This window comes from Rhinolophus sinicus, linkage group LG15, assembly GCF_036562045.2.
Source record: "Rhinolophus sinicus isolate RSC01 linkage group LG15, ASM3656204v1, whole genome shotgun sequence".
Taxonomy (NCBI): domain Eukaryota; kingdom Metazoa; phylum Chordata; class Mammalia; order Chiroptera; family Rhinolophidae; genus Rhinolophus; species Rhinolophus sinicus.
The window spans coordinates 40,446,619-40,462,337 of record NC_133764.1 but is presented as its reverse complement, the minus strand read 5'-3'; the positions used below and the strand labels follow the sequence as shown (position 1 = coordinate 40,462,337).

At 61.2% G+C, this 15,719-nt stretch overlaps 2 protein-coding genes across 3 annotated transcripts; both read right to left on the bottom strand.

Annotated features, from left to right (window-relative positions):
* Nucleotides 1-353: 353 nt before the first annotated feature.
* Nucleotides 354-8,707, bottom strand: SLC25A10 (solute carrier family 25 member 10). Of its 2 annotated transcripts, none has more exons than XM_019735724.2 (11): nt 7,735-8,707; nt 5,207-5,326; nt 4,558-4,672; nt 4,388-4,436; nt 4,171-4,212; nt 3,298-3,341; nt 3,063-3,133; nt 2,664-2,756; nt 2,225-2,302; nt 1,550-1,606; nt 354-1,451 (listed from the first exon to the last, which is right to left on the bottom strand). In XM_019735724.2, exons 1-11 carry the CDS (start codon nt 7,825-7,827, stop codon nt 1,350-1,352), a joined length of 864 nt encoding a protein of 287 aa, XP_019591283.1. In that variant the 5' UTR covers nt 7,828-8,707; the 3' UTR covers nt 354-1,349. The 2 variants fall into 2 exon arrangements, with proteins under 2 accessions (XP_019591283.1, XP_074176429.1); XM_074320328.1 differs by lacking the exon at nt 7,735-8,707 and adding an exon at nt 5,920-6,028.
* A 2,998-nt stretch (nt 8,708-11,705) lies between these two features.
* MRPL12 (mitochondrial ribosomal protein L12) lies at nt 11,706-15,506 on the bottom strand. The gene is made up of 5 exons (XM_019735688.2): nt 14,698-15,506; nt 13,899-14,085; nt 13,634-13,717; nt 12,171-12,305; nt 11,706-12,085 (listed from the first exon to the last, which is right to left on the bottom strand). Exons 1-5 carry the CDS (start codon nt 14,769-14,771, stop codon nt 11,969-11,971), a joined length of 597 nt encoding a protein of 198 aa, XP_019591247.1. The 5' UTR covers nt 14,772-15,506; the 3' UTR covers nt 11,706-11,968.
* Between the last annotated feature and the right edge of the window lie 213 nt (nt 15,507-15,719).

The window sequence follows — 15,719 nt, the reverse complement described above, 5'->3', positions numbered from 1 at the left end:
GAGCACTTCCTGCAGCTGGGAGGGATCCCTCTAGGGCTTGCCGGGAAGGGGTGATCCTGTGGGGCCTGTGGTGACGTGGATCTGGGAACTCAACACTGACCACACCCCTCAAATTGCATGCCCTGCCCCGCAGACTGGTTTCGGGCTGCTGCTGCCCCAGCACCCCCAATTCCTCTGCCCACAGGCCTTTCCATGTATCTAGTCAGGGCTGTGGCTTCTTTCCCCCTTTGGGCCCAGTCTCCCCATAAACCAGAGAGCCCTCCATGGAGGGTGCAGAGGGGGCTCTTCATTGCTCCAACAGCAAGGCAGCTCGCAGACCAGTGAGCAGCTGGGATGCAAGGACCAGACTCAAAGCAGTTCACTGTCCTTTATTAGCATCCCTGCCAACAGGCCCATTGCTGGGGTAGGGACACCATCCCAAAGGGGCCCAGGGAAACAGATGGACACAGTCCCCAGCGGCGTTTGTGGGGGGACAGGCTGCTTTGGCAGCAGAACCTGGGCGGTGCTGTTTTGGCTGATCAGCTGCTGGGGCCTTGGGGGTGACCACCATCGACAGAGAGGGGCCCCGAGGATACACCACGGCCCACCTCTGCCCAGGGAACGGAAGGGAGGGCACAAATGGCCTGAGGGACACGGCACACTCCCTGAGGACAGCAGCGGCCTCTTGGCTCCGAGAGGTTTTTGGTGAAACTTAAGTGTTAAAGCAACTGGGGGTTGGCTGGTGCAGGAGAGGTGCTCAGACCCTCCCTGCCTCCGTTTACTGGCCCAGGAGCTGCGGGGACACAGCTACCTTTGAGAATGTCAGAAAAGCTATGGTCCCTCTCCTAGGATAGAAATTCACATGCACGCACTTTGGTGGGAGACGCCGGGAGTGTGCGCCCCTACTCTGCCACCCAGGTCCTCAAGGGAGCTGCTGGAAGATGGTGCTGCTGGAAGCCACCTTCAGGCAGCTGCTCAGTGAGAGGAAACCCTGGGGGCCAGAGAAGGAGAAGGGGACCCCAGAAAGCCTGGACGGCCCGCCTTCCTGCCTTGTGTTAACTGCCTACTGGGGAGGAAACCCAAAAATGGGGCCTGGACACCTCCCCTCCAAGAGAGTTGTCAACGCACAGGGCAGGGCTGCCAGGACAGCAGGCGGGGAGAGCTGGGGGGGAGGTGTCAGGTGGGAGGTGGAGGCGAAGCTACAGGGGTTGGGGGGGTTGTGGTCACTGGAGGGAGCTCCATCCAGGCATGAGGGGGGGCCGGAGCCCTGCGGGCAGGTGCTGGGCTCAGGGCAGCACTCAGCTCATCTGGACTCTGGAAGAAGCTGGCACTGGGGACTGGGCACGGCTCAGCCCACTCCCACAGCCCCGTCAGGATGGCACTTTGATACCAAAGTGTTTGCGAAGCTGTTCCAGAAACACAAACGTGAGCACGGTGTGGGGCATGAGGCGGATGCCAGCAGGCAAGAGGCCCTGGGTGGGGAAAGGAGCAGTGGAAAATGAAAAGAGCCGGGAAGGGACCCCAGCCCAGCCCCCCCGCCCCGCCCCCACCCCAGCCACAATGCCCGAACCTTGTAAAAGGCTAGTGGCCCCAGCTTTGCAGTCTCCATGGCGCAATGGATAACACCCTGCAGAAAATGAAAAATAAAGCAATAAAAAGAAAAGCTGCTTCTCACTCAAAAGGCACAAATTAAACACCCCTCCCTGGCACTGGCCAGTGGCCCCGCTCGCTAACACGTGGGTGTAACCTGGATGACTAGTGCAGAGCGTGGCCTGGAACGTTCAAAGGTAAACCCAGGAAAACATGTGAGCAAAAAGGTCACAGCCACCCGCCTGCTGACCGCCTGACTGCTGACGAGGCAAAGCCAGAACTCCTGAAGGCGCACCCAGTGGCAGGCTGCCCCGCCGGGTGCCCAAGGTGTGTGGGTGGCTCTTGACAGCCTGGTGAGGCCTCCAGCACCAGAAAGACCATGGAGCCGTGCGCACTGTGGGAGCCCCAGGTGGGAAATGTCATGACCCTGCAGCCTCTGTGAACGACGTGTCAAATAATGATTGAAAAGCACACACAGGGCCAAGCTCGGAGGCAGCTGGGGACGGCCACTGGAAAGGATGTGGTCACTGGCACAGGAAGAACAGCTGTTGTCCACATCCCAGGACAAGGACACGGCTTTACCCGGCCACGGGGCCTGGCAGCAGCGGGGTGAGGGGGGGCCCCCACCCGGTCCCTCACCCAGCCCCCCACTGACCTGATACTCGCCCCTGGAGTTCATCAGGCGGGTCTTTAGCACATCCAGGGGCTGGCACAGGAATGTGGCACATCCACCCTGGGGGGAATGGGGGGGTGGAAGCGTCACCAATGGCCCTGCCAGGCAGGGTGCAAAGGACCCCTCAACTCCCAGAGGCCTGCCCCAAAGAGCCCCTGGCCTTGACCCCCAGGATGCATCCCAAGGGCTGCAGGTCCGGGAATGAGGGGCGACAGTAGGAACCACCCTAGCCTGGGCACCGGGGTCCCGTGAGCTCTCCCAGCCCTGGCACCCACTTTTGCAGTCTGAGAGGGATACCCCCGCCCCAGACTCGGCCAGAGCCTCCTGCCTTATGAGCCCCGGCCCTGTCAGGGACCCTCCGGTCCCAAGGCTGGTCGGTTGGGGCCCCACCCACGCCATGCCATGCCACGCTGGCACTCACCGCGATAAAGCTGGCCACAAAGTGTGTGACAATGCTGTCAGACAGGTACCCTGTGCTGAGCACCAGTTGCTTGGCCTGGTCATAGCAGGACAGCTGTGGGGGAGTGGGGGGTCAGGGACCAAGGGATGGCCCCCAGCTCTAGGGAAAGCAGAAAGCAGCCCACAACGACCCCATCCTGATTGATCAAGCACCTGTTCTGCAGTTACCTACATGGTCATGGTAACTGGGTGGACAGGTGAAGCCCAGACAGGGAGGGGCCTGCCCGAGGTCATACACCTGCCCTGCCTGTGCCCACCTCCCCAGTGCCCACCTGTGGTCCGTGGCCACTGCCTTCCTCTCAGAGGACTGGGCAGGGCTCCCCAGATGCTCCCCCAAGAGGTCCACCCCCAGCAGCCCTACCTGGCCCACGGTGACTAACATCCCTCGACTGGACGCCATTGTCGCACCCGAGAATAGCTTCTTCAGACCCTCTGTCAGAGAAAGGGGGTGTTGGGTGCCTGTCCAAATCCCTCAGGCCTCTCCCCAGGCCCTGCACACCACTCCCTGCCCTCCTCTGCCTCCCCAGGCCCCTCTCCTGGGTCCTGGCTGGAGGCTGCCCCAGACCTCTGCCATGCAAAGGGCCTGCTCCTCTCACCTTCTCGGGCCACACGGTACAGGCCATCCAGGGCGTGGGCGTAGCTGCCAGGGGACACAGAATGGGCCCATGTGAGGTTCTCCCTGACCATAGGCTCCCTGGGGAGGGTCCTCCCTGGGAAGAGCCACGCCCTCATCACAGGCCACAAGACTCTCAAGATGCATCGCAGAGGCCAAGGGACAACAGCCTCTTCTGACAGCTCAGAGTAGTCTCCCCACTCAGGGACCTCAGCACCTGATGCTCCACTGGGTTCCACAAGGAAACACCTGGGCACCAAGTGCTTTGGGGAGCTGCCAGCTCTGACGCCGGTCCTGTCTGTGGGCTGCTACCGAGGGCGGAAGGATGGGACCTGCTGCCTGGCCCCTTCCCACCACATTCACTCAGTCGGCCTTCCCCATGGCCTTTGCCCTGGCCAGACAGTGGACAATGGGCTGGCGTGCAGCCACGTTTCACCTGAGCTGACGCTGACGCCTGGATTTGAAGTGCTGTGTCTATCCATAAACAGCCTTAGAATTGACAGTGTCTTGGGTTTCATGAAAAATGGCATTTTTATCACACAAAAAAAATCCAGCTTTGAAACCCTCTGAAAAGCCCAAACTCATTTAAGCTTTAAAGTGTCCTCCATGGGAACGTGTGCATGGTGCAGGCAGAAGGAGAGGCAAGTGACGGGCCCCTGGGCCTTGCCATCCAGCCCCAATCCCAGATTCCTTCACAAGGAGACTCAGAGGTCCCGGGGTCCCCTCATGACTCCAGGACAGACGCTCACGGCAGCCACCAGGTGGCCCACAGGTGAGGTGGCCCCTGGGAGTCCCTCCCTGGCCTAGGCCTGCACCCACCAGCCACAGCCCAGGGCGGGGTCAGCCCCCGACTCACTTCCGACGCTGGTTCGCGGGCAGCTTCACGTCGTTCTGCATCCTGAAACAACCACACACGCTCAGGCAGACGGCAGGGGCCAGGCACGCGCCCACAGGCCCCGGCGGCACCCCCACCCAATGCCTAGGACGCCAAGGTCTGAGTGGCTTGTCTAGGCGGAGCCCTGGCCCTCTCAGGGGACACAGGAAAGACCCTGACCGCGGGGAACTGAACTGACCTGACGTTGACCATGTCCGCAGGAGTGCCCACGAAACCACCAATGCAGCCTGGGGCGACAGACGCAGGAGCCAATATGTGAGCACACGCAGTGCCCTGGCAGCCCCGCCTGAGCACACCCTCGCCTGCCCTCCCTCCCGCCCCCCGGCCCCCTGTCCGCCAGCTGCTCACCACTGACGGAGCCCAGCAACACCTTCTTGTAGAAAGGCAGCGGCCCCTGGCTGCCCTGGGCCACCTGGTCCCGCACAGTTTCGTAGATGGCGAACCGAGTCAGGGAGTAGGTCATCTGGGGGACGGGGCCCAGCTCAAGTGGAGGGACGGTGCTGGGCACGACCGCACCCTGTGGCCCTCCCCACCCCAGACATCCAGGCACACGGTCATCACTTGGGAACCACAGGGACATCAAGAAACCTCCCAAGGCCACGTGGCCAGCAAGTGGCTGAGCCAATTTGCACACCTGGGGCTGGCTGAGTCCAGAGCCCAACACCCTCTCCTTTCCCTCCCCAGGCCTCAGTTTCCCCATCTGTAAGTGGCATCTCAGGCCAGCTATGAGAGCAGGGCTGACTGACCCTGTGGAAGGTGGAAGGCAGCATACCGCACACCGCCATGCCCTGTGCCCACCCAGGGTCGCCAGCCCCCTGTGCCTCGGGGCTCCTTCCTCCCAAGCAGCCTTGAAAAGGAGAAAGTTGCTTCAATGGCCCTGGGGTGCCCCCAGCGGGTAGGAGGGGTGGCCTGGGGGACACCAGCTGTAGGCTCTGGGGTCAGGACCTACGGGAGCCCGATGGGGGTGCACCCTGGGAGGTGGGGGGCCCTGAGGCACCTGTCTGCATAGGGAGGCGCTGAGGCCGTTGTAGAGCGCCAGGACGCCGTCGGACCGCACCACCCGCAGCGCCATGCCCATCATGCGCATCTTCACCTCCTGCTGCGTCTGCAGGTGCACCTGTGGGGAGAGGTCACAGCCGCTCAGGGTGGCCGCCCTCCCGACCCCATAGCCTGCGCTGCTCTGAGAGCGCCTCCACAGCCTACTGCCTTTGCCCAGACAAGGTCCCCCACAGAGCCAGGTGCTACTGCACCCCCACTTAGCGATGGGAAACCGAGGCATGGGGAGGCAGAGAGGTCTCCTGGGGGCACCCAGATGGGGGGTGGAGGTGGGATGCCACACCACACTGGGCACCAACCTGTTCCACACTATTGTTTTACAAGTGACAATGTCAGGTGACTCATGCACCCACCAGGCCTATGAGAAACACTCCACACACATCTCCAAGTCCTCGAGGCACCTGCTATGGGCAGGGATCCTCAGCCCCATTTTACAGATGAGAAAACTGAGGCAGGATGCCCGTAGGGTGACTGCAGAGCCCCTCTGTTTAGCCACACCCACTTCTCAGGAGAGACAAAGTTATAGGGACTCAGAGAGGGCCGCAAGAAACAAACAAGTGGCTGGAAGAGGCAGGTAGGATTCACCAGGGTGAAGGGGAAAGGCCACCTCTGACAGTCACAACCTGGCTGGGCCTGCTTGGGCAGGTTACTGACCCGCACCTCAGTTTCTCTCCGCATGTTGTGAGGACTAAGGAGCTCAGTGGGTGACCCCCTCCTTCAGTCTCTGCCTAGGGGCTCTGGGTGGTAGGGCAGCAGGGGTGGGTGTCCAGCTTGATACCACAAAGGCTGTCCTCCTGCTACGTGCGCCAAGCCGGGCAGGACGGTGGGCATCGGGCCCAGGGACAGGGCGGCCACAAGGGCAGCAGTTCCTGTCCAAGCAAGTAGAGATGGTGAGGCCCCAGCCAGAACATGAGGCAAAGAAAGATCAAGGAGCTTTAAAATAATTTTTCCAATGACTATGCTGAGAGGTAAAAACCACAGCCAGGGCCTCCCTCCAAGGCAGACTCCACACTCCAGCATGGGGCCACATGCTCCCCGACCAGTTGCCACGCTCCTGTGGCGCCTGCCTCCCCTGACCCATCCTGGCAAGTTCTGCAGCAGAACAGCACCTTGGGGCAGGGCAAGGGGCAGTGACGCCCAAAGGGGCCTTGGACAATGGACAAGTGAGGAGGGTAGTGCTGGCGGAGGACGGCTCCCAGGGCCCCTGGAGGCTGTGCCCTCTCCTGGTCAGAGACAGTGAGCTGCCCCTCTGGGTGGTGGGTGGGCAGCGTGTGGACCTGTGTGGCCATCTGGAGAGCTAATAAAAGACGCTAGGAGTCGTTCGTCCTTCCCCAAACAGAAAAGCCCCTTCCTGTTCACTGTCAGGCCCTTTCTCTGCGGGTCAGAGCACCCTCCAGGCTTGGCCTTGCTCTGCCAGGCCATCTCTTGGGCCCTGGGGCTACTCCCAGGACGAGCCAGGTCTCGGGCACACCAATGGGGCTACAAGCTCCAGCCCCACATCTGCTAATCCTGCCTTTACTGGTGGAATTTTTACTAATTAGAGAAGCGATCTCCTGTTTAGCAGAAATGCGGCTGAAAGAGCCTCGCCCTCAGGCACAGGGTGCCTGGCTGGGTTCCAGGTCAGCCCAGGCCGCAGGAGCCAATCCCTCCCAGGGGCCAGCAGACAGCTCTGGGTGGGGGTAAGGAAGGGGTGGCCAGGTGGCTGCCCCTTGCTCACAGGCCCCACATGACACAGAGCAAGTTCCCTGGGGTGGGCCCTCTGGGCAGGCTATGGTTTGTGCCTCTAGCCCTTTCTTCTTTGTTCTTTGTGGTGAGACAGGGGCAGAAAACAAACCCCTTGGCTGGCCCCAGAGACAAGGGGAGCTCTGTCTTATTCTGCCCCATGAGCATTTAAAAAAATGTGTAAAAGAGTGTGAATGTTTCTTGCCCTGAGAAACACCCTCCTCCAGCAGGTCCCGCATGCATGCAGGGCCCGTGGCTTCCAGGTCCCACTAAGTCCAGATGGAAGCAGCCCAAAGCAGGGTGCCTATGTCACCCCACTCACCCAGGCCACATCCTTCATTCCCTCTCCCTCAGTGTGTGCCAGGATCCCAGTAGGCGGGGGGCCGCTCGGTCCATGCCCTGGGTGTGCTAGAGCCCAGGCACCCCACAGAACCACCCCTCAACTGTGTAACCAGGTAGAACGAGGGCCCTCAGAGTTGCCAGGAGAAATTGGCTCATTGAGGCCAAGTGACTAGTCTAAGGTCACACAAATAGTAAAGCGCAGGGCTACCAACCACCGGGAGCGGGCTGAGACGCGCGGGGCACCGAAGCTGTTCCAGCCGGGGTTCAGCAGACCTTGGGCGACCTCTTCCCACCCCCTCCATGCGGGGAAGAGTCAGGCTGCTCAGTGCCCACGGGCGTGGGTGGCTTGGGTGTGCTCGGGGCCCGGCCGCTACCCTCCGCCCGCCCGGCCCACGCCGCTCTCACCTTGAGCAGGTCCAGCGGGTGCGTGCAGCAGGCGGCCCCACATGAGGCCAGCCCCCCAAAATACCAACGCGACACGCGCGTCTCGGCCTCCATACCCGGACGCGGACGCCGGGGAGCGTCGGCTTCTCGGCCCGATCCAGCCCCGGACGTAGATCCAGATCCCGGCCTCAGCGCGCGCCGCAACCCCCGCGCCGGGTTCAAAAAGCAGTTCGCCACCCGCCCCCCGCACACCAAAGCGCCCGCGCGGCCCGGGGGCGTGGTTAGACCCGGGGGTTCGGCTGGCGCCGGGGGCGTGTCCAGGGAGACCCCGCCCCGGGACGTGGGGGGCGGGCCCCGGGCCTTAAAGCGGCCGCGGCCCAGCAGCCGAGCCGGGTGGGTCCCACCGCCCACCTTCGTCGGCGGCGCGGATCCCAGAGAGCCTACTGCGTGGTGCTGTCCTACTGGCCCTAAGAATCTGGCGTCCCTTCCCCACCCTGAGCTGGCCCTCCCCCAGGGCCACACCACACCTAGCGCACGTCCCCGAAGGTCACAGCCGAGGGTTGGCTTCGGGGCTCTGCCAGTCCCCCTCCCCCCCCACCGCCAACCGGAGGCCGGCCTCTGCAAACAGCCCGCCTAGCCACGGATCTGAACCCGCACCCAGTGCCCACCCCCGCCACGCAGGCCCCGGGGTCCGCCCTGGACACGTGCAGCTGCAAGAAGTGGTAGAAGCCCGCCTTGGGGCCAGACTGCGGCTTGCGGGAAAACTAGGGGCAAAAGGCGAATCTGAGACCAGCCGTCCCTGCACCCCCAGAGACTGCCCTCATCCGGTACTCCCTGCAAAGTCCAACCCTAGGCAGCGACCCTGGAGGAGGCCCAGGAGGCAGAGTTCTGGGCCTCGGCGTCCTGGGCTGGGCTCCCTGCCTGCCGCTGCCTGGCCCCGGCAGGAGGCTACCACCTGCGTGTAGTCTCCCACGCGCCCCACACCTCCCAGCAAACAACAGGAAGTGCACGTGAGCTCCTAGCCCGCAGGCGCAGCCGCTGGGCAAAGTGAAGTCCAACCAAGTTTCCAGAGCCACTTTCAGGCAGAGCCACTGGGACCCAGGGTTCTCTGCAGGGGCAGCCTACAGTCTCAGAGGGGCCGGAGCCATACCCCTTCCCTAGGGAAGGACCTAGGACCCAGCTTGGCCACTGCAGCCCCCAACCCAAGGAGAAGGGGGAGGGGCATTGGGGAAACCACTCCTGGTCCCCTGAACCTAGGAGCACCCGGGTTCTCCAGCTGTGTGGGAGGCACAGCATGTGTGAACAAACCAATTTGCCTACAGCAGCCACTTAGAGACTCAGGAGCTGGATCTTCTAGGACCCCAAGGAGACCTCTGACCCTGAGGTCCACAGCTGGGGAAGTGAACAGCTGGCCTCGGAGATGGTGTCCACCCCAGAAATGTGGGGGCTGGAGGGTCGGAGTGTCCGCCACAGGGCAGCTGCCTTATCTGAAGGGGAGGACGGGATTGAGAATTCAAAGTAGGTAAAAACAAGGCTGGGGGGGCATGGGAGCACAGTGGGGGAGGAGAGTGGCAGGAATTCTCTGAAGAAACCAGAGGGGAGGGTGGGAGACACACAGGAAACTCCACAAGGAAATGTGAAAATGTCACCCAGCAGGTAGGTGGCTTTCACAGCGAATACTTAAAAGATAGCACTTTTTTTGAAAACCAGAGCTAACGTGCCCACTAGGATGTGGCAGGTGAGGGCCCAGGCTGAATCCCAGGGGAGCGGGCAACGTCCACCGAGCTCACTCCCTGCCCGCACAAGTCTCACCCAGTGAACTAGGTGTCCCAGTTGTGATCAGCCCAAGGGTGACATCATTGGCTCCTGACTATAAAGAAAACAAGTAGGTGAAGTAGAAGTGACAGAGACTTTCGGGGTCCTGAGACTGTGACAGCCCAGGAAGCAGGGGTCCAGGCCCTGAGGGGGTAGTGGGGAGCACAACTAGTCCAGGTCCTGAACTGCTGCTGGCAGGGGAACCCAGTGCTCGCTCTGCGCAGAACAAAGACTGATCCCAAATTGGGAAGGGATGGCAGAGGCTTACGAGTGGGAACTGAAGAGGTATTTTAAGACTGAAAATGTAAAGCGCAGCAGCTGAAATGCAAACTCCTGAGAAAGCAGTCAGAATCCTGGGGGTGGGAAATGCACGGAGACTGAGGGTCAGGGAACTCGGAAAGGCCCCAGCAGAGATCTCAGACCATCGGGCAGACCTATGCATAAGCTCAGCGGTCAGGAGTGATGGGGTCATGGGACAGGCCCAGGCCCCAGGACAGGGCTACCCCAGGCTCTCAGGTGGGGCCTGGGTTCTGTTGTGTGGCATTCGCACACTTCCTGGTGCCTGGGCAGGGAGGACAGGGCCACATGGGTGGGCTGGTAGACACAGAGGTCCCTGGAACGGGGTCTGTGGGGGCAAGAAGCATGTATCAGCTCCAGCTCTGGCTTCGCTGTCCCATGACCATTTCAGCAGCCTGGACAGGTGCAGAATATTAACTCGGACTTAGATCTGACGAGATCTTGTAAGGTACCGGTTGGGCGCTAACAGAGCAACTCAGGACACACAGCAGACCCACCTCCCAGTGAGAAGCCTAAGGGCCAAGGCGAGGGGGCTCCAAGGACCAGGGTGGTCCCCAGGGGCAGGGCCATTAGCAAGTCTGAGGCACTTCTTTATGGGCCACCTGCATTGCAGGTCAAGGGGAGCTGGGGTGGCAGGCCAGGGCCCCCATCAGGAAGCCTGGGTCTGCATAGCACCTTCAGGTATCTGACTGCGCGGTTGGGTGGAGGGCAAGTAGACACCTTCAAGTACCGTCCTAGCCTGGCACACTGGAGGTAGAATGCGGATGGCCAGATGGCCCGAGGCGCAGGGTCACTGGCTTTGAGCAGCCACTCCCAACAAGTCCAGGATGGAGCAGATGGCCCCACTGTCCCAGTTGTCACCCTGGTTCCCTGGGAAAGACCCTGCAGGTCTGGGCTGTCCGTGAGCTCGGCCCACTCCCTTCCCCCAGGAAAGGCAGCTGGGTCAGCAGGCCACCCTTAGCCCCAGCGGCCCAGCAGCCACCTGCTGGAGAGAAGACACACCCAGAGATCTGCCGATGGAGAATCATTAACTCTTCAGAGTGGCTGCAGGCTTGGCCAGTGAGGCTCTCTGGGTCAGAAAGCAGCCTTGCCTGCTCCTGGGTCCCTTCCTACAAAAGGCCCAGGAGGGTGTCCTGGTGAAGGAGAGGACCCTAGGCGGTGTGGGGTGTGCTGGGAAGGCCCACATGGCAGCCGTCCCACCCAGAGGTGGCACTCCTAGCCATATAGACCCTCCTCTGGTCCCACAGAACAGAGCTTGCAGGTCATTCTTCCAACAGGGCCAAGGGAGGGAGCCAGGGGCGGGACCTGAAGACCCAGGCCAGAGGGGGTGAACCCCTGGGGGTCACAGGAACCAGTGGATGCTCAAAGCCAGTCTCGGTCTCCTGCCAAGGGCAGAGGGGGAAGGACTCTCCTGCCCCCTCCCTGGCTCTGCTGAGGGTCCTGGAAGCAAGGCTTCAGGGCCACCCTCAGCAGCAGGGGGTGGCCATTGCCATCTGTAAATGCCATCCCCTGGCACCAGACCACCTCCCTCACCTCGCCCCTCCATGACCCAGCCCCCTTAAGGGCCTCATGAGAACAGCAGTGACTCCCAACCGCTGCAGGGCTGCCTGGGACCCAGACTGCAGCCCCGCCTGCCTGGTCCAGGCTGCACCACTGCCTCGGAGCCGGCCTCAGTAAGGCCGCCAAGGTTCACAAACGAACTTGGCAGGCACCGCACACCCAGCTCCTGGGTGAAGGTCTGGAACCAGTTATGTATCACCTGCTGCCGCCAGGCAGGTTGGGTACTGCCCAGATCCCCACGATGCGACCCAAGGAACGTCACCTGCTGTGGGGTCTGAGGACCGGCCCCTGCACAAGAACCCCCACACACCACTGCACACTCAGCGCCTGAACAATGTATTCTTCTCAGCGACCACCAGAGGGCGCGTGAACTGGAGGCGCGGTCCAGAGTCCGCCCGGTGCTCACACAGGCAGCTGCCGCCCCCTCCCCGTCTCAATAGGTCCATCCGCCTGTCCCAGAGCGGGCTGCCACGCGGTGACTGTGTGCAGTTCTGCTCCGAGACCGCCCGGAAGCTGTGCCTGGGTGCTGGCGGGGCCTCGCCCAGGTCCCTGGGACCCCTGTCCACAAGTCCTCCGCGTTGGCCTACTCCAGAACCACGGTGCCGCCCACCGCCTCCAGGGCCGCCTTGATCTTCTCAGCCTCGGCTTTGGCGACGTTGGCTTTGATTTCCTGGGGCAGGGACTCCACCAGCTTCTTTGCCTATCAGAGGCAAAGTCAGACACCAGACCCGGGTCCCTGGACCGAGCCCGCCCTAGGAGGGGGCCGGGGGGGCAGGGGGACTCACCTGCACGAGGTTTATGCCCTGGACGAAGTTCTTGATCTCCTTGATCAGCTTCACTTTGTCCACCGGCTTTGCCTCTGTCAGGCGGACGGTGAAGTGCGTCTGTTCTTTCTGTTTGGGGATGTCTTCTTCTACTGCCTGGGAGCAGGGGAAAGTGGGTGGCAAGTTGAGGAAGGATGGCTGGACAAGCCCACCCCATCCTGTACCCCAATGGCAGGACCCAGGCCGACAGCCTGGCAAAGCCTGTGATTCCAGCAGGAGACCATGCCACCAAACAGGCTCAGGTCACCCAACTGGTCAAGCCCCTGCCCACGGGTGCTCTCTCTGCCTCATCCATTCCTGGGTCAGACCTGGCTCCATCACACAGAAACGTTTCCATCTCCAAATGCTGTTCTAAAACTGCCTCCTCCCCTTACCCCCAACACTCTAGTTCCCTCATCCCTTAAAAACTAGAACTTATGAGGCAGGAAGAGTGACACCTAACATGCTTTGTGGATAAAATAATGTCACAGAAAAGCAGTGCCATTCCAGTCCTCGGCCAAGCCCAAGGTTATGTATGTATCGATGACAAATTTACAACCAGCTTCAGCTCCACCTTCACCAAGTGACCAACAAGGGACAGCTGGGCGTGACAGCTCTAGAAATCTGAATAGGTTGGGACAGGAAAGCACTAATTCTGGGCCTTGTGCAAATGGTTCCTGGCTACACAAGAAAATGCCTGTTTGGAGATGTGCTGGAGGAAAAAAAGAACAGAGCAGAAATGTGCCTTAAGTTTCAAGGGACAAGTGAGGCAAATGGCAAAATCTTAATTATTACTAAGGCTGGGTGACGGGTACATGAGTGATTGTGCTATTTCTACTTGTGGATAATATTTTTGTAACAAAAGTTGCAAACCTCCCCCACACCCCAATTAGCATGTGGCTTCAAGCCTGGTTTCCTCGCAGAGACCCAAACCTACCTGTCGACCAGAGAATGGAGCTGCCCATCACCTCGCTCCTCTCCAGCCCCAACAGGCCTCATGGCCCTGTGCCCACCGTCCCTCTACCAGGAAAGCCTTGCTGTCTTTCTCAGCTCCTCACATCTCCGTGTCACCAGCTCACCATGGCCTTTCTCGAAATTGTACCTGCCCCCTCAAGTTTCTTCCCTTTTTCCCACAGCACTTATGATGTTGTACTATTCAACATAATTTCTTTCTGCCTTTTCTCTCTCATCTGGATGATCGTCTGTTTCCCTCCACTAGAAACACGGTCCCCAGTGGGCAGGGACCCGCACATCCTTGTAGGGAGGAGGTCCTGGGAAGCAGATGGGGAGCCCACAGGCAAAAACACATACATTCGCAGGGTAAGTTGACTGATACAGGTCCAAGATGAAGATTGAGAGAAATCTGGCCACATGACGTGAGGCAAGATGGGAACTGTGCACCACAGAAACATCCCCTTCTGCTCAGGACCCCAGCCTGGGCTCACCTCGGGGACCACGGCAGCAGGGGCCGCACCAGGCATCATGCCACCCATCGGCATGAGTCCGACATCCTGGATCTTCAACGTTTTCTGTAGGGCCAGAGGAGAACAGTTTCAGAAGTGGGCTGTCACACCACATACACTCAGGGACAAATCTGGCACGGTCCTCACACACAGGGGGCACACTTTCCACAATTTACTGAACTCCCCAAATACACCAGAAACAAGACAAGGGCCCCAGACCTCAGTGCCCAGGCCCAGCCCGTGATACCTTCAGGAGCTCATTGAGGTCTGAGATCTCCAGAAGCGTGAGGCTGGCAATGTCCTGAACCAGCTGCTGGATCTTGGGGGGGTACTCCTTGGGGGCGTTATCCAGGGGTGCACTGGCCAGGGCTTCCCCTCTTTGATGGCTGCTGCATCTCATCAGCCGCACTGCACAGACACCTGGCACCTGTTGCCTACACCCCATTCAAACAGAACCATCAGCCTGGCACAGGTGGGTGACAAAAGTCCGAGCATGCAGGCGCCATGCTCTCCTGTCTAGCTCCTAGGTCCCAACCCAGGGTGCTTAGACTCAAGAGTCCACGTGGATAGCAACGGGATTTCCCAGCTACTTTACATTCTTCAAGAACCTTAGAAATCCACATAATCATCGCAAACATGCTACCCACAATGTTAATTTCCTGGTTTGAATGAACAGTAATAGCCCACGGGGGTAAGGCAATTACTTGAATACATTTTGCTACCCAAAGCTTTTCAGAACCTGGGTCTCTTGACCGCGGGACGCCGGATGCACTGATGGGAGTCCTATCAGTGGACGTCACTGGGCTGCGGGGGAAACTGAGGCCTGGACAGGGGCAAGAACCCGTCCAAGGTCATCTGGGGCCACCCCGGCACTCTCCGCGGCCTGCATGGTTAGGGAGTCGGCACGCGGGGAGCCCCCGCGCCCCACACTCCCGCCGGGACCCTACGAGCTGGGGTCTCTTCCCGCCCGCCGCCCCGACCTGAACCAGCAGTGGCCGGCCGTGGGCCCCCACTCTGCACGCCCAGTCCTCGGCAGCCCGCGGTACCTGGCGAGGCGGAGCGCGGCGCCCCGAAGACCGAGACATGGCCCCCACAGGGGGCGAGCGGCCGCCGGCAGCATCGCTCCGCGGGCGGGAAGGTCACACGCGGCTCCCGGGAGGAGGGACACTCTAGCCGCCAGGGCCGCCGAGTATACGCGCTGGGGGAGGACGCTCTAGCCGCTCCTCTCGCCAACTTCCTCTCGCTTCCCGAGATTACCCACAAGGCGGCGGGCCGCGCTTGCGCAGACCCTCGGCGGCGAAGGCTGGGGTCTGGGGTTCCGGCAGTGACTCGGTCCCTCGCCCCGCTGGCCGAACGAAAGCCGAGGCTTGGAGCCAGGATCCGTCCGAGTCGAGGAGACGGGCCTGGCCTCTATTGTACAGCGCAGCGATCCCTGCCCCCCGATCCCTGCCCAAGCCTGACGTCCGCAGACAGTGGCTTTCGGCTCCTGACGTTTGCTCTGCGGCCCGCAGTCCATGGTCACCCAGCGCGCAGAGTTCCAGCTGCCCTCTGGCCAGCCTGCTCCGGGCTTCCTCCTCCACCGAAACGGCTCCCTGTGCCGCCAGCACGGGAGGGAGCACGTTTTGTCTTTCGGTCCAGGCCGCCCGGGAGCGAGGCCGTGTCCTGGGCAGCGGGGCTCGGGACTCTGCTTACAGTGTTTGCTAAGGGTTGTAATGGAGCCCGGAAGGGGTCGCGTGATGGGGTCCTGGGCAGAAGGGCTAGCAGTGCCCCTGGGAGAAGAACAGTTTTAAGCCGTCTCCAGACACCCAAATCCTCTGCGCTCCTGGCCTTCCTCTGTCCAGCTCTCAAAACATCCCGCACGTGGGGTGTCTGGCTCCACCCCGCTGCAGCGTCGGCTGGGAGGGTCCTGGGCCTCTGCTCTTCAAATGCAGCAAGCAGAAGAGCAAGCAAGTCCCCCAGCTGTCCCGCCGCGCCCCACATTTTCTAAGAGCCAGTGCTGGAGCCCACCAGACTAGGTCACATGGAGAAGGCAGGGCTGCCCTCTGCCCAGCATCTCCTTATCTTGGCC